This window comes from Gigantopelta aegis, chromosome 2 (genome assembly GCF_016097555.1).
Source record: "Gigantopelta aegis isolate Gae_Host chromosome 2, Gae_host_genome, whole genome shotgun sequence".
Classification (NCBI taxonomy): domain Eukaryota; kingdom Metazoa; phylum Mollusca; class Gastropoda; order Neomphalida; family Peltospiridae; genus Gigantopelta; species Gigantopelta aegis.
In genome coordinates, this window is record NC_054700.1 from 47,207,340 (window position 1) to 47,234,401 (window position 27,062).

Sequence of the window (27,062 nt, forward strand, 5' to 3'; positions counted from 1 at the left end):
GGCCGTCAGAAGTTTTACAGTTTTTAATAAACAAAAACACTTGGAAGGAAACAGAAAAAATAAAAACACTTAGGAGAAAACTGTATTCCTTTCTAGATGTTAATATTCTTTTCCAAAAATCAATAATGTGATAAGAGTTTACAGGTAAGGGTTTATAAGCACAGTCCCACAGATAAAGCAGAACAAAAATAACTAGTGTGACACCAGATCAGAACAGATAAAAGTCCCATCCGTCAAGTGCTAGCTATTGCCTAGAAATTATCTTCACCTGACTGAGCAGTATTGAAGATTTAAATAAAGTCAATAGAATAGAGGGCTTCTTGACTTAACTTTAAGACACGTTTCATATTACGTAGTATAAAAACACCCAATACACTTCTGTTAAGATATTCATGGGATAAAAACACAACTTTATTTAAACCAAGCTGAATACATTCTAACTGATTCTATCTATCATATTAAAAAACAAAAAGCTGGCAAAAGAAGATTAAACTCCACTTCAGTGTACATAAAAAGAAATATCTTCAAAACACATATATTTAATCAGGATCGACAAAATAAACTAGTTTATTACTCATATGGTCTACAATAAACGGTTACATAAATATTGTATTTTCCTACTATCTTTATGGTATGGGCTATAATAATCCATTGAAAACCATTATAGTACACTTCTGACGTAACTATAGTTGCTATAGCAGCTGCAAGCTTGCGATGGTCACAGCTATGATATTGAAATCATTCCACGTTACTGTAACTGACATCGCAGTGAAGCGATAACAATCATATTTAACGTTTGTTATAAAGGGACACTTTGTGGATAATAAATTATAACATTTGAGGGAGTACCATACAAAATTTTAAAAACTTGTTTGGAATTGTTTTATAACCCTTGCTCTCGCTCGGGGTATAAATAATTCCCAAACTCGTTCCATAAATTCTGTATGGCACTCCCGCTCATGTGGTTAAAAATATCTTCGTTAATATCAAAGTGTTACGTCCCACTAGACCGTCAAGTGGGACATAACACTTCGACATCATACAACCTTAACCCAAGAACTTCAGTCAAACTAATTCAGTGATGTAAATTGAAACTGATTACTTATGGGTAATAAATAGGATATTAAACTCACTACCATTACATATCATGTTTATATCTCTTGTGAAATAATTTTTATTGTCACTCACTAAAGCAATTCAAAATTATTTCAATGGAAGCATGTTTAATATCCTATAACATGATATTACAAAGTAAAACGTAAATAATTCTTGAAATACAGAATTAATATAACTGTACGTGTACATTGTGTATATAAGTACAAACCTTGGGTTTTTGACGAATAATTTTTTTATAAAATCTTTGGCTAAATCACTGGTCCCTGAAAAATATTCTTCTAAGAAGTCATAGTTAACGGCAGTAACGTTTTGATATGTCTCTTGTTGATTGTCACCTTGAAATGGAGAAGCACCGCTGAGCCTAGTAAAAAAAAAAGAACATAATATTCTCTCAAGAAGCACAATAAAGAGTTTTTATTCTCTCAAGAAGCACAATAAACAGAATTTTTTATTTTCTCAAGAAGCACATGAAAGAAGTTTTTCTATGATTGTCAGTCTTAGTCAGGACAAACGTGAGTGATCACTCATACATCCGCCTCGGTGGCGTCATGGTTAAGCCATCGGACTACAGGCTGGTAGGTACAGGGTTCACAGCCTGGTACCGGCTCCAACTCAGAGCGAGTTCTTAAGGGCTCAATGGGTAAGTGTAAGACCACTACACCCTCTTCCTTCTTACTAACCAGTAACCAACTAACAACTAACCCACTATCCTGGACAGACAGCCCAGATAGCTGAAGTGTGTGCCCAGGACAGTGTGCTTGAACCTTAATTGGATATAAGCACAAAAATAAATTGAAATGAAAATATATCCCTCCACACTCACCTGGAAAATGTTTAGATGAGCTACAGACTGATCGCCTTGCAATAAATATTTTTAATGAATTTTATTTTGAAACTTCATGCTCGCCTGGCATCATATAAGGAGAGTGATCTTCAGATCACCTTGATTGCGCTCATGACGAATAGAATAGAATAGAATAGAATAGAATAGAATAGAATAGAATAGAACAGAATCGAATCGAATAGGATGTTAATGACACCCCAGCACAAAAAATACATCGTCTATTGGGTGTCAAACTATGATGAATGCAAAACAGTAAATGATGAACTACATCAGCATTCACGACGAAGACTGTCTTGTGGTTGAGGGAGATTATGACAGGAATGTTTTTAATGATGCACCAGCACATAGTTCATCACCGGCCTCGGTGGTGTAGTGGTTAGGCTATCAGACTTCAGGCTGGCAGGTACTGGGTTTGTATACTGGTTCCGGCTCCCACCCTGAGCAAGTTTAATGACCCAGTGGGTAGATGTAAGACCACTACACTGATGTTTCTCTCACTAACCACTAACCACTAACAACTAACCCCACTGTGCTGTGGTCTGTGCCAAGAATAGGGTGCTTGAATTATAACTGGATATAAGCACAGAAATAAGTATAAACAAATAAACATAGTTCATCTGCAGCAACTAGGCGACTATCAGCCATTGGAGTTGAGTGACCAGGAACACATGTATACAAAGAACACTTAATACAACACCACCAATGAAGGCAAATGAAGATCGAAAACACAAGTTGTAATATAAACAGTTTCTTACAGGAATCAGTGTAGTATTCTATTTATTGCCTTGTATATATGATTAAATAAAAGCATTTTCTTCTAACATAGCCAACTGAGTCATGGGGAATACACAGAGTTACGGCTAGGGAAGATGAAGTCATGTACTAAAATAATGTCAGTTACCAATCAGTCATCTGTGGTGGCCATCTTATCTGACTAATTATATTATTAATGAAGAAGTTTGTTTTGTTTAACAACACCACTAGAGCTATTGGATGTCAAACATATGGTCATTTCAACACAGTCATAAAGAGAAAACCCGCTATATTTTTCAATTAGTAGCAAGGGATCTTTTATAGGTACCATCCCACAGACAGGATAGCACATACCACAGCCTTTGATATACCAATTGTGGTGCACTGACTGGAACGAGAAATTGCCCGATGGGCCCACCGACAAAGATCGATCCCTGACCAACTGAGCATCAGGCAAGCGCTTTGCCACTGGTCTACGTCCCGCCCCCAATTATCAATGAAAACTTGCATTCCTATTCCGCATGTCTCAATGACATTAACATTAAAAATTAACATAAACATATTCAAGGCTAAGTTAAAGTATTCAGACATATAATTTTTCTTAAAGTATGCAATTAATGTTAATTACAGAATTGACCTCAACTATTTTTCAATCAAAGGATGCATGTTTCAATCAATACATGTATGAGTCAGATAAAAAAAAGAAAAAGAAGAAGAAAAGATCTATGCAGAGTCATACAGTGTGACCCCATCAATCAGCTAATTAAAGATCATGAATCCATAAAAGTCGTATCTCTCAATGTGAGAGAAAGAAACTCTCTCCTAGGTGCATGCATCTCTCCCACCACAGTCCAATAAAAGCATCGTCATTATCATCACCATCACCATGAAACATGCTTTACAACCAAGATAAAACAGAAGAAGAAATTCCTGCACTGGCTTGGAATACAGTTGCTTAATTCTGCCCAGTGCTTTCAGAAGTATGGAGGGAAAAAAGAAGTAGTACACTGCACCTTTGAAGACTGAAAAGTATAGGGTGGGGTAGAGCATGGCAGGGTAGGGTGGGGTAGAAAATGGCAGGGTAGGGTGGGGTAAAGCATGGCAGGGTAGGGTGGGGTAAAGCGTGGCAAGGTGGGGTGAGGTAGAGCATCGCAGGGTAGGGTAGGATAGAGAATGGCAGGGTAGGGTGAGGTAGAGCATGACAGGGTAGGGTGGGGTAGAGCATGGCAGGGTAGGGTGGGGTAGAGCATGGCAGGGTAGGGTGAGGTAGAGCATGGCAGGGTAGGGTGAGGTACAACATGGCAGGGTAGGGTAGGGTAAGGTAGAGCATGGCAGGGTAGGGTGAGGTAGAGCATGGTAGGGTAGGGTGAGGTGGAGCATGGCAGGATAGGGTGGGGTGTAGCATGGCAGGGTAGGGTGGGGTGGAGCATGGCAGGGTAGGGTGGGGTAGAGCATGGCAGGGTAGGGTGGGGTAGAGCATGGCAGGGTAGGGTAGGGTGGGGTAGAGCATGGCAGGGTAGGGTGGGGTGGGGTAAAGCAGGGTAGGGTATGGTGGGTAGAGCATGGCAGGGTAGGGTAGGGTGGGGTGGAGCATGGCAGGATAGGGTAGGGTTGGATAGAGCATGGCAGGGTAGGTGGGGTGAGGTAGAGCATGGCAGGGTGGGGTGGGGTGAGGTGAGGTAGAGCATGGCAGGGTGGGGTGGGGTGAGGTAGAGCATGGCAGGGTGGGTGGGGCGAGGTAGAGCATGGCAGGGTAGGGTGGGGCGAGCATGGCAGGGTAGGGTGGGGTGAGGTAGAGCATGGCAGGGTAGGGTGGGGTGAGGTAGAGCATGGCAGGGTAGGGTGGGGCGAGGTAGAGCATGGCAGGGTAGGGTGGGGTGAGGTAGAGCATGGCAGGGTAGGGTGGGGTGAGGTAGAGCATGGCAGGGTAGGGTGGGATGAGGTAGAGCATGGCAGGGTAGGGTGGGGTAGAGCATGGAGGGTAGGGTGGGTAGAGCATGGCAGGGTAGGGTGGGGTAGAGCCATGGAGGGTAGAGCATGGCAGGGTAGGGTGGGGTGAGGTAGAGCATGGCAGGGTAGGGTGGGGTAGAGCATGGCAGGGTAGGGTGGGGTGAGGTAGAGCATGGCAGGGTAGGGTGGGGTAGAGCATGGCAGGGTAGGGTGGGGGTAGTAGAGCATGGCAGGGTAGGGTGGGGTGAGGTAGAGCATGGCAGGGTAGGGTGGGGTAGAGCATGGCAGGGTAGGGTGGGGTGAGGTAGAGCATGGCAGGGTAGGGTGGGGTGAGGTAGAGCATGGCAGGGTGGGGTGGGGTAGAGATGGCAGGGTAGGGTGGGGTGGGGCATGGCAGGGTAGGGTGGGGTGGAGCATGGCAGGGTAGGGTGGGGTGGAGCATGGCAGGGTAGGGTGGGGTGGAGCATGGCAGGGTAGGGTGGGGTGGAGCATGGCAGGGTAGGGTGGGGTGGAGCATGGCAGGGTAGGGTGGGGTAGAGCATGGCAGGGTAGGGTGGGGTGGAGCAGGGTGGGTGGAGTAGAGCAGGGTAGGGTGGGGTGAGCATGGCAGGGTGGGTGGGGTGAGCATGGCAGGGTAGGGTGGGGTAGAGCATGGCAGGGTAGGGTGGGGTAGAGCATGGCAGGGTAGGGTGGGGTGGAGCATGGCAGGGTAGGGTGGGGTGAGGTAGAGCATGGCAGGGTAGGGTGGGGTCAGGTAGAGCATGGCAGGGTAGGGTGGGGTCAGGTAGAGCATGGCAGGGTGGGGTGGGGTAGAGCATGGCAGGGTAGGGTGGGGTGGAGCATGGCAGGGTAGGGTGGGGTGAGATTGAGCATGGCAGGATAGGGTGGGGTAGAGCATTGCAGGGTAGGGTGGGATAGAACATGGCAGGGTAGTGTGGGGTGGAGCATGGCAGGGTAGGGTGGGGTGAGGTAGAGCATGGCAGGGTGGGGTGAGGTAGAGCATGGCAGGGTGGGGTGGGGTAGAGCATAGCAGGGTAGGGTGGGGTAAAGCATGGCAGGGTAGGGTGGGGTGAGGTAGAGCATGGCAGGGTAGGGTGGGGCGAGGTAGAGCATGGCAGGGTAGGGTGGGGTAAAGCATGGCAGGGTAGAGTAGGGTGGGGTGAGGTAGAGCATGGCAGGGTAGGGTGGGATGAGGTAGAGCATGGCAGGGTAGGGTGGGGTAGAGCATGGAGGGTAGGGTGGGTAGAGCATGGAGGGTAGGGTGGGTAGAGCATGGCAGGGTAGGGTGGGATAGAGCATGGCAGGGTAGGGTGGGGTGAGGTAGAGCATGGCAGGGTAGGGTGGGGTAGAGCATGGAGGGTAGGGTGGGGTGGAGCATGGCAGGGTAGGGTGGGGTGGAGCATGGCAGGGTAGGGTGGGGTGGAGCATGGCAGGGTAGGGTGGGGTGGGGCATGGCAGGGTAGGGTGGGATAGAACATGGCAGGGTAGGGTGGGGTGGAGCATGGCAGGGTAGGGTGGGGTGAGGTAGAGTATGGCAGGGTAGGGTGGGGTAGAGCATGGAGGGTAGGGTGGGGTAGAACATGGCAGGGTAGGGTGGGGTAGAGCATGGCAGGGTAGGGTGGGTGGAGCATGACAGGGTAGGGTGGGGTAGGGCATGGCAGGGTAGGGTGGGATAGAACATGGCAGGGTAGGGTGGGGTGGAGCATGGCAGGGTAGGGTGGGGTGAGGTAGAGCATGGCAGGGTAGGGTGGAGTGAGGTAGAGCATGGCAGGGTGGGTGGGGTAGAGATGGCAGGGTAGGGTGGGGTGGAGCATGGCAGGGTAGGGTGGGGTGGAGCATGGCAGGGTAGGGTGGGGTGGAGCATGGCAGGGTAGGGTGGGGTGGGGCATGACAGGGTAGGGTGGGATAGAACATGGCAGGGTAGGGTGGGGTGGAGCATGGCAGGGTAGGGTGGGGTGGGGCATGGCAGGGTAGGGTGGGATAGAACATGGCAGGGTAGGGTGGGGTGGAGCATGGCAGGGTAGGGTGGGGTGAGGTAGAGTATGGCAGGGTAGGGTGGGGTAGAGCATGGAGGGTAGGGTGGGGTAGAACATGGCAGGGTAGGGTGGGGTAGAGCATGGCAGGGTAGGGTGGGGTGGAGCATGACAGGGTAGGGTGGGGTAGGGCATGGCAGGGTAGGGTGGGATAGAACATGGCAGGGTAGGGTGGGGTGGAGCATGGCAGGGTAGGGTGGGGTGAGGTAGAGCATGGCAGGGTAGGGTGGGGTGAGGTAGAGCATGGCAGGGTGGGGTGGGGTAGAGATGGCAGGGTAGGGTGGGGTGGAGCATGGCAGGGTAGGGTGGGGTGGAGCATGGCAGGGTAGGGTGTGGTAGAGCATGGCAGGGTAGGGTGGGGTGGAGCATGGCAGGGATGGGTGGGGTAGAGCATGGCAGGGTAGGGTGGAGTAGAGCATGGCAGGGTAGGGTGGGGTGGAGCATGGCAGGATAGGGTGGGGTGGAGTATGGCAGGGTAGGGTGGGGTGAGATTGAGCATGGCAGGGTAGGGTGGGGTGGAGCATGGCAGGGTAGGGTGGGGTGAGGTAGAGCATGGCAGGGTAGGGTGGAGTGAGGTAGAGCATGGCAGGGTGGGGTGGGGTAGAGATGGCAGGGTAGGGTGGGGTGGAGCATGGCAGGGTAGGGTGGGGTGGAGCATGGCAGGGTAGGGTGGGGTGGAGCATGGCAGGGTAGGGTGGGGTGGGGCATGGCAGGGTAGGGTGGGATAGAACATGGCAGGGTAGGGTGGGGTGGAGCATGGCAGGGTAGGGTGGGGTGGGGCATGGCAGGGTAGGGTGGGTATAGAACATGGCAGGGTAGGGTGGGGTGGAGCATGGCAGGGTAGGGTGGGGTGAGGTAGAGTATGGCAGGGTAGGGTGGGGTAGAGCATGGAGGGTAGGGTGGGGTAGAACATGGCAGGGTAGGGTGGGGTAGAGCATGGCAGGGTAGGGTGGGGTGGAGCATGACAGGGTAGGGTGGGGTAGGGCATGGCAGGGTAGGGTGGGATAGAACATGGCAGGGTAGGGTGGGGTGGAGCATGGCAGGGTAGGGTGGGGTGAGGTAGAGCATGGCAGGGTAGGGTGGAGTGAGGTAGAGCATGGCAGGGTGGGGTGGGGTAGAGATGGCAGGGTAGGGGGGGGTGGAGCATGGCAGGGTAGGGTGGGATAGAACATGGCAGGGTAGGGTGGGGTGGAGCATGGCAGGGTAGGGTGGGGTGAGGTAGAGCATGGCAGGGTAGGGTGAGGTAGAGCATGGCAGGGTGGGGTGGGGTAGAGCATGGCAGGGTAGGGTGGGGTAGAGCATGGCAGGGTAGGGTGGGGTGGAGCATGGCAGGGTAGGGTGGGGTGAGATAGAGCATGGCAGGGTAGGGTGGGGTGGAGCATGGCAGGGTAGGGTGGAGTAGAGCATGGCAGGGTAGGGTGGGATAGAACATGGCATGATAGGCATGGTGTGGTATGGCAGGGCTGACAGAATAGGGCAGTACAATATTCTTCATGGGACCTTTTAAAGCTATAGTTTTACAAATTAAAAACAAGTTTATTCAATGAAGTCGATTCCTTTTTCTCTTTTTTAAATTGTTTGTTGCAACTTAACTCACTATTATAGTAACTAGACTTTTGTAAATTATACGTTTTTAAATATCACTAATGAAACATGGAAGCAGAAAGAATAAAGAGAAATACAGGTTTGACTAAAAAAAATACCCAAAAAAAAGAAAAAAAGACAGAAAACAAGAAAAAGGTAAGTGAGGGCGATTTTCATGAGTCAGCCGAGTTCCACAGAATAATAATATGTATTTTTTGAAAGGGGTTTTTTCCCCCAAGGTACACATGGAAAAATGTATCACCATAGCAATGTGTGTGTACCTTGCCGTGCAGGCAGGTGAGAGAGAGACTAATTAGACATGCATGCTAACACACATCACATGTGAGTAAGAAACCAGCTGAGATGGAATTCCGAGCCCAAGAAAAGAAATTACCCGGAATACTAGTATTTTTTCTGGCATTAGCAACATGCCAGAGTGAATATTAACATGGTGTCATGACTGTTATGGGTTTTTTTTTTCTGCATGTCATATCAGGTAACCGCAGCTGTTAGGATGGAGGGCATGCAGTGATGGAATAAAGAACTGTTAAGTCCAGGGATATATAGAATTACAACAACAGACTAAGTAAATATACCAATGGGTTTCTCTTTATTTTGGGTACTGTCTTGTCAGAGGAATGTGCACAATACTAGAAGTAGACATGTAGTAGTAGATTTGTTTTTTATTTCTTTTTACCATCTTGTCTGACAGAAGTGCACAATAGTATAAATAGTTGGTTAGTAGATTTGTTTTGATACCATCTTGTCTTCATAATGGAAAGTGCACAATAGTAGAAGAAATAGTCATGTAATACTAAAGTCCGAACCAAAATGTTAACAACTACGATAAACTGCTCTCCTACCTTTATTTTTTGTTAAATTTTACCCACATTTTGTCCAGACGGAAATCTTGAAAAAACCCATTACAATGACACAGATTTCACCTATATTGAGACTTCGCCGAGATGGCATAGGGCAAAAAGCATGTAATTTTGTGCCTGCTGCATTTTGACTTTTTATGGAATACTCTCTAATAGGGGTGAAAGGACATGACTTAATCTAACAGCGTCATAACATGTTACGATATAAAAGCAAACGTGATGACGTCGTATTAAAAAAAAAAAAATTGTTTTGTTTAAAGATATCACTAGAGAACATTGATTTTATATTAATTATGTCACATACTTTTGAGGCTTTCACCCCACTTGAAGAGTATTCCATAAAAAAGCAAAATGGCAGACAACAGAAAACTGCATGTATTTTGGCATATGCGATCCCAGTGAAGTTGATACTGGTGACATCGTTACAGTCTCATATGTGGAATCTGTGTCACTGTAATGGGTTTTTTCACAACTTGTGTCTGGACAAAATTTTGGGGAAATGTAATTGTAATTAAAGGTAGGAGAGTAATTTATCGTAGTTGTTAACAATTTGGTTCGGACTTTAGATTTGTTGTGGTATCATCTTATCTTTACAACGGAAAGCACACAATAATAAAAGTTGTCATGAAGTAGCAGATTTGTTCTATATCATCTGGTCTGAGGGAAAGTGCACACTAATAAAAGTAGCCAGCCAGATTTGTTCTCTCCTTCTATAGACCATGTTTTGTATTCTTTGGAAACAAATATATTGGAATAAAGAAGCAGTCAATAAATTGTGCATCACAATAAGATTTCAGAAAATTGTATTAAATGTTGTAGTCATCATATTACCGATTATTCAATTTTAAAAATAAAACACAGATAATTTATTCCAATTATTTTATTATCGGCATTTAAATATTGTAAGGTTAAAAGCAAGATTGGTGTTAATAAGACCATGTTTTGTATTCTTTGGAAACAAATATATTGGAATAAAGAAGCAGTCAATAAATTGTGCATCACAATAAGATTTCAGAAAATTGGATTAAATGTTGTAGTCATCATATTACCGATTATTCAATTTTAAAAATAAAAACACAGATAATTTATTCCAATTATTTTATTATCGGCATTTAAATATTGTAAGGTTAAAAGCAAGATTGGTGTTAATAAGGTTAAATTAAAATTTAAATTCCATTTCTCATACAAAGTTGGACTCTTGCTTTACCACTGCATATAAATGCATTTACAATTTATAGAAAATAAAACCTATATAGATAATGTATTATAATTTTCATTATATGCACTTAAATATTGTAAGGTTAATAAAAGCATGATTAGCGTTAATAAAGTTAAACCAAAATTTAAATTCCATTTCTCATACAACATTGGATTGTTGCTTGTGAACTGCACATAACTTCACATGTAAATGCATATTTCGTATAACAGTGGGTTTCCTCTCTCAATATCTGTGTGGTCCTTAACCATATGTCTGATGCCATATAAATAACAAATGTGTTGAGTGCGTCGTTAAATAAAACATGTCTTTCTTTCTTTCATCAAGCGAGCGTAACACTGACTGGCAGACGAGTATGTGTACTCACAATATGTAGGTGATCACGCCTATACTCCACATGTCTGTGGCTAGAGAAAGTGGCTCATAGCTAATCACCTCAGGAGCTGAAAGTAAAACACAAATCAAATTATGCCATGGTCACATTACAATGCATGCAGGATGGTCAACAAGTTACTTGTAACACAAATCCATGTTACCTGAGATTGGTGTTGTTTTTGTTTTTTAGGTTGGGTTTTTTTGTGAGGTTTTTTGTTGGGGGGGGGGGGGTTGGGGGGGGAGGGTGGTGTTGTAGGATTCATTTTACTTTATTTATATATATATATACAAATTAGTTCTAAAATTACATCAAATCAAGTACTTCTGTTGTTTTTTCACAACAAACTAACACTGATTTATTACTCCTTTTTTGTAAAGATTCTCAAAATTGAAAAGAGCTCTTGCTAGATTCATTTATGCCCTACTTCAGTCATTGAAAATACAAATTTAGTAATTCAAGATATTTGATATTTGGCTACCATGCTCTTGAGACTAGTTGTGGACATTTAATTTTTTTATTTAGATGGCAAATTCTACAAACAACAGTAAAGGGTATCTGTTATGACGGTGTGACACCTCAACTCACAATTATTGTCCTTATTAGATGTCAGCAAACATTACATAAATCTTTGTCAGCAAACATTACATAAATCTTTTAATTAATTCCCAACAGTTTATATACTAAAAGTCCTTTTATCCATGGTGAGAATATATGGTTGCTATACAAAGTGCCTTTTATAGCAGCTAGGTTACAAGAAAACCCATGAACAGTCCATCAGGAAATAGTTACAACTACTCTGTGTGCTTAAATATAGCATAGCTACCAAGTTGTTCTCCAGGTGCATTTTCCACTTTTTAAACTGTAGCTAATGTATTCAACATGTATGTACAATGTATGAGTGTGTATGTATAAGAGAATATAACAAATTCAGTCACATAGCTAATGTATTCAACATGTATGTGTATATATAACTGAATATAACAAATTCAGTCACATAGCTAATGTATTCAACATGTATGTGTATATATAACTGAATATAACAAATTCAGTCACATAGCTAATGTATTCAACATGTATGTGTATATATAACTGAATATAACAAATTCAGTCACATAGCTAATGTATTCAACATGTATGTGTATATATAACTGAATATAACAAATTCAGTCACATAGCTAATGTATTCAACATGTATGTGTATATATAACTGAATATAACAAATTCAGTCACATAGCTAATGTATTCAACATGTATGTGTATATATAACTGAATATAACAAATTCAGGCACATAGCTAATGTATTCAACATGTATGTACAATGTATGAGTGTGTATGTATAAGAGAATATAACAAATTCAGTCACATAGCTAATGTATTCAACATGTATGTGTATATATAACTGAATATAACAAATTCAGTCACATAGCTAATGTATTCAACATGTATGTGTATATATAACTGAATATAACAAATTCAGTCACATAGCTAATGTATTCAACGTGTCTGTGTATATATAACTGAATATAACAAATTCAGTCACATAGCTAATGTATTCAACATGTAGTGTATATATAACTGAATATAACAAATTCATTCACATAGCTAATGTATTCAACATGTATGTGTATATATAACTGAATATAACAAATTCAGTCACATAGCTAATGTATTCAACATGTATGTGTATATATAACTGAATATAACAAATTCAGGCACATAGCTAATGTATTCAACATGTATGTACAATGTATGAGTGTGTATGTATAAGAGAATATAACAAATTCAGTCACATAGCTAATGTATTCAACATGTATGTGTATATATAACTGAATATAACAAATTCAGTCACATAGCTAATGTATTCAACATGTATGTGTATATATAACTGAATATAACAAATTCAGTCACATAGCTAATGTATTCAACGTGTCTGTGTATATATAACTGAATATAACAAATTCAGTCACATAGCTAATGTATTCAACATGTATGTGTATATATAACTGAATATAACAAATTCAGTCACATAGCTAATGTATTCAACGTGTCTGTGTATATATAACTGAATATAACAAATTCAGTCACATAGCTAATGTATTCAACATGTATGTGTATATATAACTGAATATAACAAATTCAGTCACATAGCTAATGTATTCAACATGTATGTGTATATATAACTGAATATAACAAATTCAGTCACATAGCTAATGTATTCAACATGTATGTGTATATATAACTGAATATAACAAATTCAGGCACATAGCTAATGTATTCAACATGTATGTACAATGTATGAGTGTGTATGTATAAGAGAATATAACAAATTCAGTCACATAGCTAATGTATTCAACATGTATGTGTATATATAACTGAATATAACAAATTCAGTCACATAGCTAATGTATTCAACATGTATGTGTATATATAACTGAATATAACAAATTCAGTCACATAGCTAATGTATTCAACGTGTCTGTGTATATATAACTGAATATAACAAATTCAGTCACATAGCTAATGTATTCAACATGTATGTGTATATATAACTGAATATAACAAATTCAGTCACATAGCTAATGTATTCAACGTGTCTGTGTATATATAACTGAATATAACAAATTCAGTCACATAGCTAATGTATTCAACATGTATGTGTATATATAACTGAATATAACAAATTCAGTCACATAGCTAATGTATTCAACATGTATGTGTATATATAACTGAATATAACAAATTCAGTCACATAGCTAATGTATTCAACATGTATGTGTATATATAACTGAATATAACAAATTCAGTCACATAGCTAATGTATTCAACGTGTCTGTGTAAATATAACTGAATATAAAATGAGTGGTATGGTATTATAGATAGCACCTTAGTCATTTTGTGTAACGGCTGGCCATGATTTTTAGTCATTTCGTGAAATGCTTGGAATTTTCAGTCATTTCGCGTATTGCCTGGTGGTCACAGGCACTTCGCGAAATGACTGATTTGTTTAGGCATTACACGTAATAACTGGTTTCACAGATTGACTGTAACATATATAACTGAATATAACAAATTCAGGCACATAACTAATGTATTCAACATGTATGTGTATATATAACTGAATATAACATAAATTCAGGTACATAACTAATGTATTCAACATGTATATGTATATATAACTGAATATAACAAATTCAGACACATAACTAATGTATTCAACATGTATGTGCATATATAACTGAATATAACATAAATTCAGGCACATATCTAATGTATTTAACATGTATGTGTATATATAACTGAATATAACATAAATTCAGGTAAATAACTAATGTATTCAACATGTATGTGTATATATAAGTGAATATAACATAAATTTAGGTACATAACTAATGTATTCAACATGTATGTGTATATATAACATAAATTCAGTCACAATATGGCTTCTTAACACACCGGCCTCAATGGTGTAGTGGTTAAGCCATCAGACTTAAGGCTGGTAGGTACTGGGTTCGCCTCCCGTTATCGGCTCCCACCCAGAGCAAGTTTAATGACTCATTAACCACTAACAAACTAACGACCAACCCAATTTACAGACAGCCCCGATAGCTGAGGTGTGTGCCCAGGACAGTGTACTTGAATCTTAATTAGATATAAGCATGAAAACAACTATTAAAAAGAAAGAGAAAAAGAACACACATCACTGCATAATACAGTTTAAAGTGTACTTAACGAGAAGAGTTTGAAGAATACCTGTATGAACGTGTTTTTAAGATTGTGTGCTGGGGTGTCACTAAATATTTTTTAGGTCTATCTGGTTGCTGCTCATATGAGGGGTCCTATTAAGCAGGTTTTGACTGTACATGTGATTACTACATGTATAAATAGAGGGTATCCCTTCGTTTTGGGGGTCAAATTTAATAACACTTCTATTTCAATGAATGATGTGCTAAAATATAATTTTCAAGCATCACAAGTTGACATAAACATCATATTTGACATAAATACATGAAGTGGTCTATTTATTACATCCATATTTTTGCCAACTTGTAATGTTTACAAAAGTTTCTCCTGAACCATGAAGCAAAATCTGTGATTTTATCACAGCCTCTCACTATTTTCTTAACTTGCTTACAAACATTATTCACATTTCATGTGCATAATTCAGCATTCAACTATATTTATACAATAAAATTAGATTAAAAAAGAATAAAAACCTATGAAAAATGTTAATTTGATTTCTACATTTTAATTATTCATAACTCAATATCACTTTTATGGTTTCTGTAATATATATATATATGGTACTGGAAAGAAATAAGGGAATACATGGTACCTGAGACAAAATTTAGTTCACTACAAAAATAGACTTCACGTTCTAGCCAGTGTATCTCTACTGGTATATCAAAAGCTGTGGTACGTGCTACCTTGTCTGTTGGATGGTGCATATAAAAGATGCCTTGCTGCTAATAAAAAAAATGTAACAGGTTTCCTTCTAAGACTATAAGTCAAAAGTACCAAATAGATTTGACTGTTTAAAATACAAAAATCTGATTGAATGTCAGCAATGTAGGACTGATACTGTGGATGGTGGTTTTGGTTGCAGTCAATATTTGTTGTTATTATTTATGTGTTCCCTTTTTTCTTTCCATCAAACATTTCATGGCTACATACACGTACAGTAAACAAGCATTCTGAGAGTACTGCTAAAGCATTTTCACTTCAACTTACTTTTGTGCTTATATCCAATTAAGGCTCAAGCACGCTGTCCTGGGCACACACCCAGCTATCTGGGCTGTTTGTCTAGGACAGTGGGTTAGTTGTTAGGTTAATGAGAGAAAAGAAGGTGTAGTGGTCTTACACCTTCCCATTGAGTCATTAAAACTCACTCTGGGTGGGAGCCGGTACCAGGCTGCGAACCCAGTACCTACCAGCCTTATGTCCGATGGCTTAACCATGACATCTCTGCAGCCGGTTGGTAAAGCAATACATGTCCCCTACTGGGCCCAAATTTTTTTCATATCTTCCAAGTTCAAGGGTTTTAACTTTTGAAAATATCAAACTTGATCTGTACTTACAAGATTAAGCTTCTTTTTTTTTTTAAGCTAAATATTTCAGGTATTAAGTCCCGGAAAACAAATTTTGTTATCTCCTATATTCAAGGGCCATAACTCTTTACAAATGAGTCAACTGTTGTGAAAGTCAAACTTGATCTGTAACAGTACACGATAAAGCTATATACAACATTTCAGCTCACTATCTTGAGGCACTCTGAAAAACAAGTCCAGACAGACACAAACAGACAGACAGACAGACAGACAGACAGAGACACAGACAGACAGACAGAGACAAAACCTACATGTATAGTTCCCTCCTGTTATACCAGTTGAGGACTAATAATGATACTAAATGTTTCAGGAAATAAAAAATACATTTGATTAACTAACCAACAAATTCTGCAGTGCCCATCATTGCTCGGATGTCATCTCTCGGTCCAATCTTTTGTGCCAGGCCGAAATCTATTAGCTTGATGTTCTGAGTCGAGGAGTTCAGCAGCATGATGTTTTCAGGCTGAGGAAGAAAACATTTTTTAAAATAATTAATTAGTTTAATTTACACCTTTGACTTGGTAAATATGGTAATATTATTTTCTATATAATAACTATGTTTATTACCCATATGGTTAAAAAAATATATACTAGTTTGTATCAAAATGATATGTTCAATTAGCAACATAATGTTTTCAGGTTGAGAAAGAAAACATTTAAAATAATGAATACATGAATACATGAATCCCAACACGAGTTTCATAAAATCAGTATAATTCACACGCGAATGTAATAATTTCGTTATTATCCACATTATCCAAAATATTATTCTTATGAATAACAAGTTAGGATCATGTCAAAATGTTTGAAACATAACTAAAAAGAGACGACGAAACGATGTAATTTTTCACTGTGTAATAATATATTATAATACCATATAATAACTATGTTTATTACCCATACGGTTAAAAACAATCTTGGTCTCTATGAAAGTGATATGTTCCATGAGGAAGTGCTTCCTGACATCACATACAGCCATGGGACACTGTCAGTTCCCAAGCTTTATAATACTTTCAGTTTGAAACCTGATCATGGGGTAATCAATAGAGTAACCTGGCTACAGGGACATTCATGACTATTAATTGCGGTTCACGGTATTCAGGGTTTTAGGTCCACGGTTTGATGCACCATTTTTCAATTTTATTAAAATGGAACATCAGCATTTCCATAGCTTGCATTCTGCTGGGAACCCCAATAACGAGATACGGTGTTATGGCTGTCACAGCACTAAATTCTGCTGTATGTGACATGTTTGCATGGGCTATCCTAAACCCAACAAGCTATTATTGCCTGGCAACATCATAAAAATGGTATTTTTGTTTTCTAGTTAGGATATAATTTTGTCATTTAGTTTTCTTTTTATGATACATTTATTTACAATTATTTTACAAGTGATCATACAAAAATAAGTTTGTTGCTCTTAAAATAGTTTATTAAAAAGTATGTGCAATAGTTGGCCAACTTGTGAAAAGTATTGTCAATAAATCAAACAGTGGACCAAATATCGAAAATTAAATTGAAAAAGAAAAAAAATGAATCGTTGCATCCCTATTTTCTACCATTTCATATCAACTCATGGAATAATTATCATACATATGTATGTGAGAGATACTAACAGTACGATGAAATTTCATGGTCAGGGTATCACTCTTTTGTAAATGATGGGAATTCATCTGGTGCTTTAGAACAAAACTAGGTCATTTCATTTATAGTTATTTTTGTACTTATAACCAATTACAGTTCAAGCACACTGTTCTGGGCACACACTTCAGTTATCTGGTCTATCTGTTCAGGTCAATGGGTTAATGGTTAGTGGTTAGTGAGAGAGAAGATGGTGTAGTGGCCTTACACCTACCCACCAAGTCATTAATAAACTCACTCTAGGTGAGAGCCATTACCGGGAGGCGAACCCTGTACCTACCATCCTTAAGTTCGATGGTTTAACCACTACACCACCGAGGTTGATAGCCAGGTCAGGAGTTTGTACTTATTAAAAGTGCTTATAAAAAATACTGACACAGCATTACCAGAACTGGCAGGTGTGTAGCAGCTTGGCCACAAGGGACACAATACATGTTCCAGTTAGACAGACAAGTAACAGATGTGGAGGTAGTCAGTGAAAAATGATGAAAGACTGTAAGAGCTGCCAGATCATCCAAAAAATTTAATGGAAATCAAGCAGAAAATGAAAGTGGAAGGTGTGGGGTGGGTTTTTTTTAAAAAGTAATAATGTAATATGTAACACTTATACCCTCAATCAGTCTTTGCTAAAAGTGTGTTTTGTTAATCATTTCAGTTTGAGTTGATTTAAAAGAAAAGGAAAAATGTTTTGGAAATTAAAAAATATTCATGGGAAAAAACTTAATCAAGAAAATATAATAAATATACTATTGCTGTTTTATTTATATACTCTTCAAAAAAAGAAACGCAAAAGGGTACAAATGGGTTATAACTCCGATTTTATGTTTCCTACCGGTTCATGCTTTGTGAATATAAGGTCATTGCATGTCCCAAACACATTCCCACGGTTACATTCGATAAAACGCAGCTACTGTACAATAAAGTTCCAAAATGTGAATATTCGCAAAAACGTGCAAACCATGTCACCACTGCACGTGCGTTGTCTGCACGTGCAACATGAACACCGACAGTATAAAAGTGCAGGGTGTTCGCTTACCTGGCCTCTGTATCTGGCCGACAGTTGACAATCCAGGACATGCCACGTCTCAGTGAACCGCAGAGAAACAATGCCATCGGCCGACTAGACGCAGGCGAATCCAGAACGGCCGTTGCCAGGGCATTCCATGTGTCCCCAAGCACCATCTCCAGACTGTGGGACCGTTACCAGCAACATGGATCAACACGTGACCTCCCTAGATCCGGTCGACCACGGGTCACTACCCCCGGGCAGGACCGCTACATCCGGGTACGCCACCTTCGGGAACGATTGACTACTGCCACCTCCACAGCCGCAGCAATACCAGGTTTGCGCAGGATATCCGACCAGACCGTACGGAACCGCCTACGTGAGGTAGGAATTCGTGCCAGACGTCCAGTTCGAGGTGTCATCTTAACACCACAACACCGTCGACTCCGACTGCAGTGGTGCCAGATTCATCGACAATGGCCTCAACTGCGATGGAGACAGGTGTGGTTCAGTGACGAGTCCCGATTTCTGCTCTGACGTCATGATGGAAGATGTCGCGTGTATAGGCGTCGTGGTGAACGTTATGCGGCAAACTGCGTGCAGGAAGTGGACAGATTCGGCGGGGGTAGTGTCATGGTGTGGGCAGCCATCTCACACACTGGCAGAACTGACCTGGTCCACGTACAGGGCAACCTGAATGCACAGGGCTACATTGACCAGATCCTCCGGCCACACATCGTTCCAGTTATGGCCAACTCCAACGCAGTGTTCCAACATGACAACGCCAGGCCTCACACAGCACGTCTCACAACGGCTTTCCTACAGAACAACAACATTAATGTCCTTCCTTGGCCATCGATATCACCGGATTTGAACCCAATTGAGCATCTATGGGACGAGTTGGACCGACGCCTCCGACAGCGACAACCACAGCCCCAGACCCTGCCCGAGCTGGCAGCAGCCTTGCAGGCCGAGTGGGCCACCATCCCCCGGGACGTCATCCGTACTCTGGTTGCTTCAATGAGCAGGCGGTGCCAGGCAGTTGTCAACACACGTGGAGGCCACACCCGGTATTGACTCCAGATGACCTTGACCTTGGTGGTGTGTCCTATCACTTACTCACAATGGACTAGAGTGAATTGTGAACAATCCTGCAACATTTGGTAATTATCGGACTCACCATTCAATAATTAAATCAATTCTCCAAATGTTACGACAATGTGGTTTTGCGTTTCTTCTTTTGAAGAGTATATTTTGTCCAATGTTGTTACATATTACACATAAAAAGTAGAATAGTTTTATCACTTCCAATTTTTTTTTTTTTTTTTTTTGACAAGCTAAAGTGAAATCATTCACAAAAAATATTTTTACTGGAGGCTTGTAGAAAATTACCACTGAAACAATATGTAACTGAAAGTCTTCACAGGCATTTTCCCCTGCAGAATAATGCAGCAATCTCCACAGCATTGCCGTATGCTGTGGTTAATTGACAGGCACTAAATTTTGAAAGATAATCTTAGCAACACAATATCATAAAACTGTTGTAGGCTATGATGTCACAACAACACATGCTCTAACTTACGATGGTTTTACAATATCATAGCTTTTATATCATAGCGTTAAGATTGTTACAAAAAAATGTTGTTGGAGAACCAGACCTTGAGATCGGGTCGAGGGTTAGAGTTGATGGTGAACCTAACCTTGAGATTAGAACCATGGTTGGAGGTGATGGGGAACCTGACCTTGAGATTGGGTCAAGGGATGGAGGTGATAGGGAACCCAACCTTAAGATCAGGCTCAGGGTTGAGGTGATGTGGAATCTGACCTTGAGATTGAGCTCAAGGTTGGAAGTGATGGTGAACCTGACCTTGAGATGGGTTGAGGGTTGGAGGTGATGGTGAACCTGATCTTGAGATTGGGCCCAGGGCTGGAGGTGATGGTGAACCTGACCTTGAGAACAGATCCAGGGTTGGAGTTGATGGGGAATCTGTGATGGGGACCCTGACCTTGAGATCAGGCCCAGGGTTGGAGGTTATGGTAAACCCGACCTTCAGATCGGATCAAGGGTGATGATGACCCTGACCTTGAGATCGAGGTGGACGATGTTCTTGCTGTGCAGGTGCTCCACGCCGTCGAGGATCTGTTTGATGAATGCTGATGCCTCCTCCTCGCTCAGGTGGTCGCGCTCGGAGATGTAGTCAAACAGCTCGCCGCCAGACACACTGTAAAACAGAACGAAAAACACATGAATGGAAGGGTGGGTGGATGAACAGACGGTCTTGTTGGAAGGATATCTTGGTCCAGAACTATCAAAATGCAGAGTTTTATCCAGGATGTTTTTGCCAGGGTCTCATGTCTGACGGGATTGGGAAAATTAAAGCGAGTAAATAATACTTGTGATATTTTTTCCGGCCACTGAATGTTGCAGTACACCACTGTTAAATTAATTAATTATAAAAGACATAATTAAATATATATACATGTATATATTGGGATTTTTTTTACATACAAAATTGGGAATTTTTAGTGCCACTTTCTTTTGGGAAGGAGCCTTTCTTCAGACTCACAGAACGCTTGGATAAACCCATGAAATGGTCACACCGTATTTTTTTAAATGTAAAAGTTCATGGAATATGCTGTCCTGCCTGGTTGATTCCTAGCGCTGTGCTTATAAAACTTAAAGTCAGGACTTAGTGCTGTTACACCAGAACTTATCACACAGGGCAGGTACAAGATACTTAGTTATTACATGAGAGTTGTAAATTTTGTCTCTATGCATACTTACTGTAAACCGGATTAATATTGTGACGTTTTTTCTTCACGAATACACACTTTAGCCTATATGTTGGCAATGTTTAAATTCTGCGAATGACCACTGGCATTTGTAAAAAATAATGCGATTGAAAATAATGTTTGTGTATAAATTTTATGACTTGAGTTTGTGTGCGAACAATGCGAAATTAATATGCATGTTTGGATACTAAGATTGGTTGTGATTGCACAATGATCTAAAATGGCGGCCCATATTTAGAATGTATTCAAATCATCAGCCAAAACTATATTGTAAGTTTTTAATGAAGAACATGGAACATTCTGGACAAAAATAAAACCCAGAAAAAAGGTACTGATTAGTAAAGATTAGCGGTAGCAACTTATGATTGTGATTTAACATTAACTATGAGCTATAGGGTTTAAATCTATTTTACTGTATACTTTATATTCCCAATAACGTGTAAGAAAGTTATTGCTACTTTTGCTTTCATGTAAACAATGCAAATTGTCTTAGAAAATACCTATTCTAAACATTCTAAAGTTTATTTCAAAACAAGGATGACATTGTTAATCATTACATGACTACCTTTGTGGGCAGTTTCAGTATGTCATTAAACAGCTACAGAGAAAATCCTCACAAATTATGTCACTATTCTCCAATTGTTTTCTTTTTTCTTTTGACAAAAAAGTAATTTTAATGCAATATTATCAATTGTTTTAATAAAATTGGCATAGCATTTACTGGAAATGAAAACATATGTAGTGTCATCTCCTGATATTTGGCTATAACTTGCCCAAATATTTCTTTCATACAGTTTTAACTTTACAAAGGTTACAACAATATGTCAAAATGACTAAATGAAACTGGGTTTCATAACTATCAACAAAGTTTTGCGCATGGTATAAATATTTAACTTATTTTGGGACGTCAACACTAATTCAGATATACATCAGGAAATGTAGGCTAAATTTTTATATTAAAATAAGAAATAACTGTCAAATTAAAAGTTAAAGTTTGCACTAGAGCACATTGATTTATTAATCATCAGCTATTGGATGTTAAACATTTGGTCATTCTGGCATATAGTCATTACAGGAAACCCACTACATTTTTTCCATTAGTAGCAAGGGATGTTTTATATGCACTTTCCCACAGATAGGAAAGCACATACCACGGCCTTTGACCAGTTGTGGTGCACTCGTTGGAACGAGAAAAAACTCAATCAGCAGAATGGATCCACCGAGGTGGTTCGATCCTGCAATGCAAGCACCTCAGGTGAGCAGTAAACTAACTGAGCTCCATCCTATCCCTGGTCATATTATTACAGCCAAGTTTTTCAAAATATACTCTAGGCTCTTCGAAGGCATATTATTGTTAATCACACATAGTTTCAGTTTATTAACAAAACCTTTGTATAATTTAGATCTCATGTGCTCCACGGAAATATGTTTTACAAAATACATGTTTATATAGTAAAATTAAGTGGCTGAATTTAGAAAGCCTGGTATTGTCTTACATTTTGAAGTGGAAATTTCCGTCTACTAATAAAAATATTGATGAAGGAAATGTTTGGTGGCAGCATACAAATAAAGATATTTAAAAAACAAAATATGACAAAAGACAATAAAAAAAAAATTAAATCTAAAAAATACATATACATATATATTTAAGGGTAGTTTGTACAGACCAAATTTGGTTACGAATTTTGTTACAAAAAAAATGTTGTGTGTCATTTACAAAATGAAAATACGTGTAAACATGATTAATGAGTAACTCTGGAAAGGACCGAGTGGCCACAAAATCTTCTTTGCTTTGCATAGTGCGGCTAACACAATGTTGAAATACAAACAGTGACACTGTTGGTTTTTAAACAAAATATTTCAAACCTTGCCAAGGTACATAAAACCAGTCAGTTCGGGGCTGTATTGATTTTTGTCATAAGAAATAGGAAGCCGCCTACACAATGTAAATCTTCGATATTGCAGGGCCATATGATACAAATAAATCATTCATTTGTATGGAAAAGTCTACATCAAATGAAGGCAGATAAGACGAATCTATTGTACAAGTAACAAATATGTTTTGAATGGTTTGTATTTTATACATGATTTATTTTAATATTTTTTTCAAATGATACAATAAATGATTCAGCTGCATAGAAAGCATGCTTTAAATGAAGGCAAATATAATGTCAGATTCATTGTATGAAAATATGTCTGCAAGAAAGAAATGTTTTATTTAACGACGCACTCAACACATTTTATTTACGGTTATATGGCGTCAGACATATGGTTAAGGACCACACAGATTTTGAGAGGAAACCCACTGTCGCCACTACATAGGCTACTCTTTCCGATTAGCAGCAAGGGATCTTTTATTTGCACTTCCCACAGGCAGGATAGCACAAACCATGGCCTTTGTTGAACCAGTTATGGACCACAGGTTGGTGCAAGTGGTTTACACCTACCCATTGAGCCTTGCGGAGCACTCACTCAGGGTTTGGAGTCGGTATCTGGATTAAAAATCCCATGCCTCGACTGGGATCCGAACCCAGTACCTACCAGCCTGTAGACCGATGGCCTAACCACGACGCCACCAAGGCCGGTATGTCTGCAAGAGCTTTTGACATATTTTTATTGATTTTAAAATTTCCCCTGCTATCCGCACTAACACTAACATACATGCAGTATTATTGCATTGGTTTACAGGTATCATCAAAACCACCATTTTCAATGTGTTTTAAAAACAAACATCAAAATATTGTTGAAAGTCATGTAATATTAATAAAAGTTAACATTTGTTTTGTTTAATAAAACTATTAGAGAACACTGATTTATTAATCATAGGCTACTGGATGCACTTTCCCACAGACAGAACACCACATACCATAGCCTTTGATATACCAGTCATAGGGGACTGGTTCGGATGGGGAAAAACAATCAAAGAATGGGTCCATTTACTATTTAGGGGGTTTGATCCAATGACCCAAACACTACCACTTGAGCTAGATCTCACCCCTGAAACATTCGTGTGCATATTTTAATAACCGTGAAACTATACCATCCATATAAAATTTTTACTGCCTATTATGCCAGATATTCTCATATTAGGTATTTAAGTGCTACCCAGGGTTTCTAGATTATGGCAACCCCACTCCCATGGCTAGTGATATTCAATGTTGGACTAGTAAATAACTATTGCCATACCTGACGGCTAGTGAAAAAAAGAGTCAAATGCTGCAGTTACACCTGTAAATCTATTTTGTAAATATGTATATCCAGCCCCCACCAACTCCATCCAATGTTAAGTGTTTTTAAGCTCTTATCTCCCTTGTGGCTAGTCAATTTATAAAATCACCAATCCCATGGCTTTTGGATTTTATAAAAAAAATTCTAGAAGCCCGGTGCAGCTACCATTATACAATTACATATTTACACATATAAGGCCCTTATTTTATATATCACTGTATACAAAACGTGCGTTAAGTTTAAAATGGCCTAAAGTTAAACTAAAAGTACTTGACTGAACAAACACTGTACAATTAAGTCGTTTTATTCATCGCAACTGAACTGGAGACCCATTGTGTGATGCAAAGTGCCCAAGGCGAAAGATAAGCAGCTTATTATTGTGTTATCATATAACTCTTTTCAAGGAGAAACTGAACAGCAATTGTAATCGTCGACCGAGCCATTGATGAGATAATGGCCATCAACTGTTGCAGGGAAGAAATGTATGATCTGAATCATCATAAATGGCCGTCCGCACCAATGAAGCAGATGACAGAAAGCCACAGTGCTGAGAGAAGTCAAGAGAGGTTGGGTGACTCACACTGACCACAAAAGAAGCAGAACGATTCAACCCACTTAGAGTACCAGAAATCAGCTAGTCATTTCATTTCAACTTATTTTCGTGCTTATGTCCAATTAAGGTTCAAGCATGCTGTTCTAGGCACACACCTCAGCTAACTGAGCTGTCTGTCCAGGACAGTAGGTTAGTTGTTAGTTGACAGTGAGAGAGAAGAGGGTGTAGTGGCCTTACACCTACCCACTGAATCGTTAAAACTTGCTCTGGGTGGGAGCCGGTACCGGGCTGCGAACCCTGTACCTACCAATCTTATGTCCGATGGCTTAACTACGACACCACAGAGGTGGGTTATCAGCTAGTAAACATAACATCAAATCTATATCATGTGTCGAGGAATGGATGGATGGATGGATGGATGGATGGATGGATGGATGGATGGATGGATAGATGGATGGATGGATGGATGGATGGATCAATCATTGTTTTATCACCACCCTAGCATAAAACGTTAGAGAAACATGTATACATGTTTTAATAAAGGAAAGGATTATACTATTTAGTCAAAATTAGAGACGCCAACTTATATATATAATACAATCTATGGTTTATTGCCACCACAGCACAAAAAATAAATAGGGAGACATGTAAAATATCTTTTAACATTAATAGCTATAAATATAGCTGAGAGCATCATATATAATTAATATGATATATTCAGGTATCACATATAATCCTTAAAAACTGGTTAATCACAACTTACTTCATTATGCATGGTGCAGGTGTTTCTAACAAATATGTATCTACCTAAAACTACAGCCTGTCATAATCATATGCAATTAATTAACATGACCACCTTCGTGGTAAAATCTGGCTGTAATGGGAGATATCCCAATGAACCACATTATGTAAAGATTTGAGCTGCATGAATCACAGATTTACATAAGCAGTGCAGTATGTTGAAGCAGAATAATACACCAATTGATTTAGGAAACACCATGCAAGAGAAAAATCATTCCAAGCTACAGTTCCACTGACAGGGCTTGAATTTAAGGGCAGCCATGTGACCCAATGCTCTGATAATTAAAGAGAGTGTCATGGCGCATTGGTTGTGTCTTATTTGTATGTTACTAATTCGTCATCATACTCAACCAAATGGCAGTGCACTCTAAAAAAGAAGAAGTTTGTTTTGTTTAACGACACAACTAAAGCACATTGATTAATTAATCATCGGCTATTGTTTGTCAAACATTTGGTAATTCTGACTTGAAGTCATTAGAAGAAATCCACTTAATTTTTCCATTAGCATCAAGGGATCTTTTATATGCATTTTCCCCACAAATAGGAAAGCACATACCACAGCCTTTGACAAGTTGTGATGCACTGGTTGGAACAAGAAAAAGCCCAATCAGTTGAATGATCCACTGAGGTGGTTTGATCCTGCAACTGAGCTAAAGCCCGCCCCAGCCCTCTACTCTAATTTGACAAATTGAGGCCATGCAGTACTAAGCTTTATTTAAAGACTGCATTGTACTAAAGCAAGAAGTTCCATGTGAATGTTCGATGTATACACAGTCAAGAAAAATTCCTACTAGGCTACAGTTCAACTGAATATAATTTTAAAACTGCATTGTACCAAAACAGGAAGTTTTTTTTATCAAAGTTTGAGGTGCACCATTAAATATTTACAAAGTAAAAACAGCTGCAGCTCTGACTGACAAATATGTAAAATTGATTATTATCCACACACAATAAACCAATACACTTTTATGCAGTATACACCAGACATTGAAAAAAGTGCTGGAACTGTGATTTTCAGCAAAAATTAAATTTGTTAATTATAATTTAAACATTCATCAAATCTCCCAACAATGGTATGTGCCCCACTCCCCCTCAATTTACTTGCCAGTAGATTAAATTTGAGGTGGCACACTTTTTATTGGTGTGTTATATCAGTTTTAATTACCATAATAAACTAACATT

The 27,062-nt window shown here is 40.0% G+C and overlaps 1 protein-coding gene across 1 annotated transcript in view; it reads right to left on the reverse strand.

The window, feature by feature from the left end:
* Positions 1-27,062, reverse strand: part of LOC121386404 (death-associated protein kinase 1-like) — a 182,544-nt gene that overhangs the window by 122,987 nt on the left and 32,495 nt on the right. Inside the window, exons 3-6 of the mRNA XM_041517293.1 lie at positions 20,589-20,727; positions 16,198-16,321; positions 10,745-10,820; positions 1,325-1,477 (exon numbers count right to left, since the gene is read on the reverse strand). Of these exons, the coding sequence (XP_041373227.1) occupies positions 1,325-1,477; positions 10,745-10,820; positions 16,198-16,321; positions 20,589-20,727 (492 nt within the window). The remainder of the gene's footprint in view (positions 1-1,324; positions 1,478-10,744; positions 10,821-16,197; positions 16,322-20,588; positions 20,728-27,062) is intronic.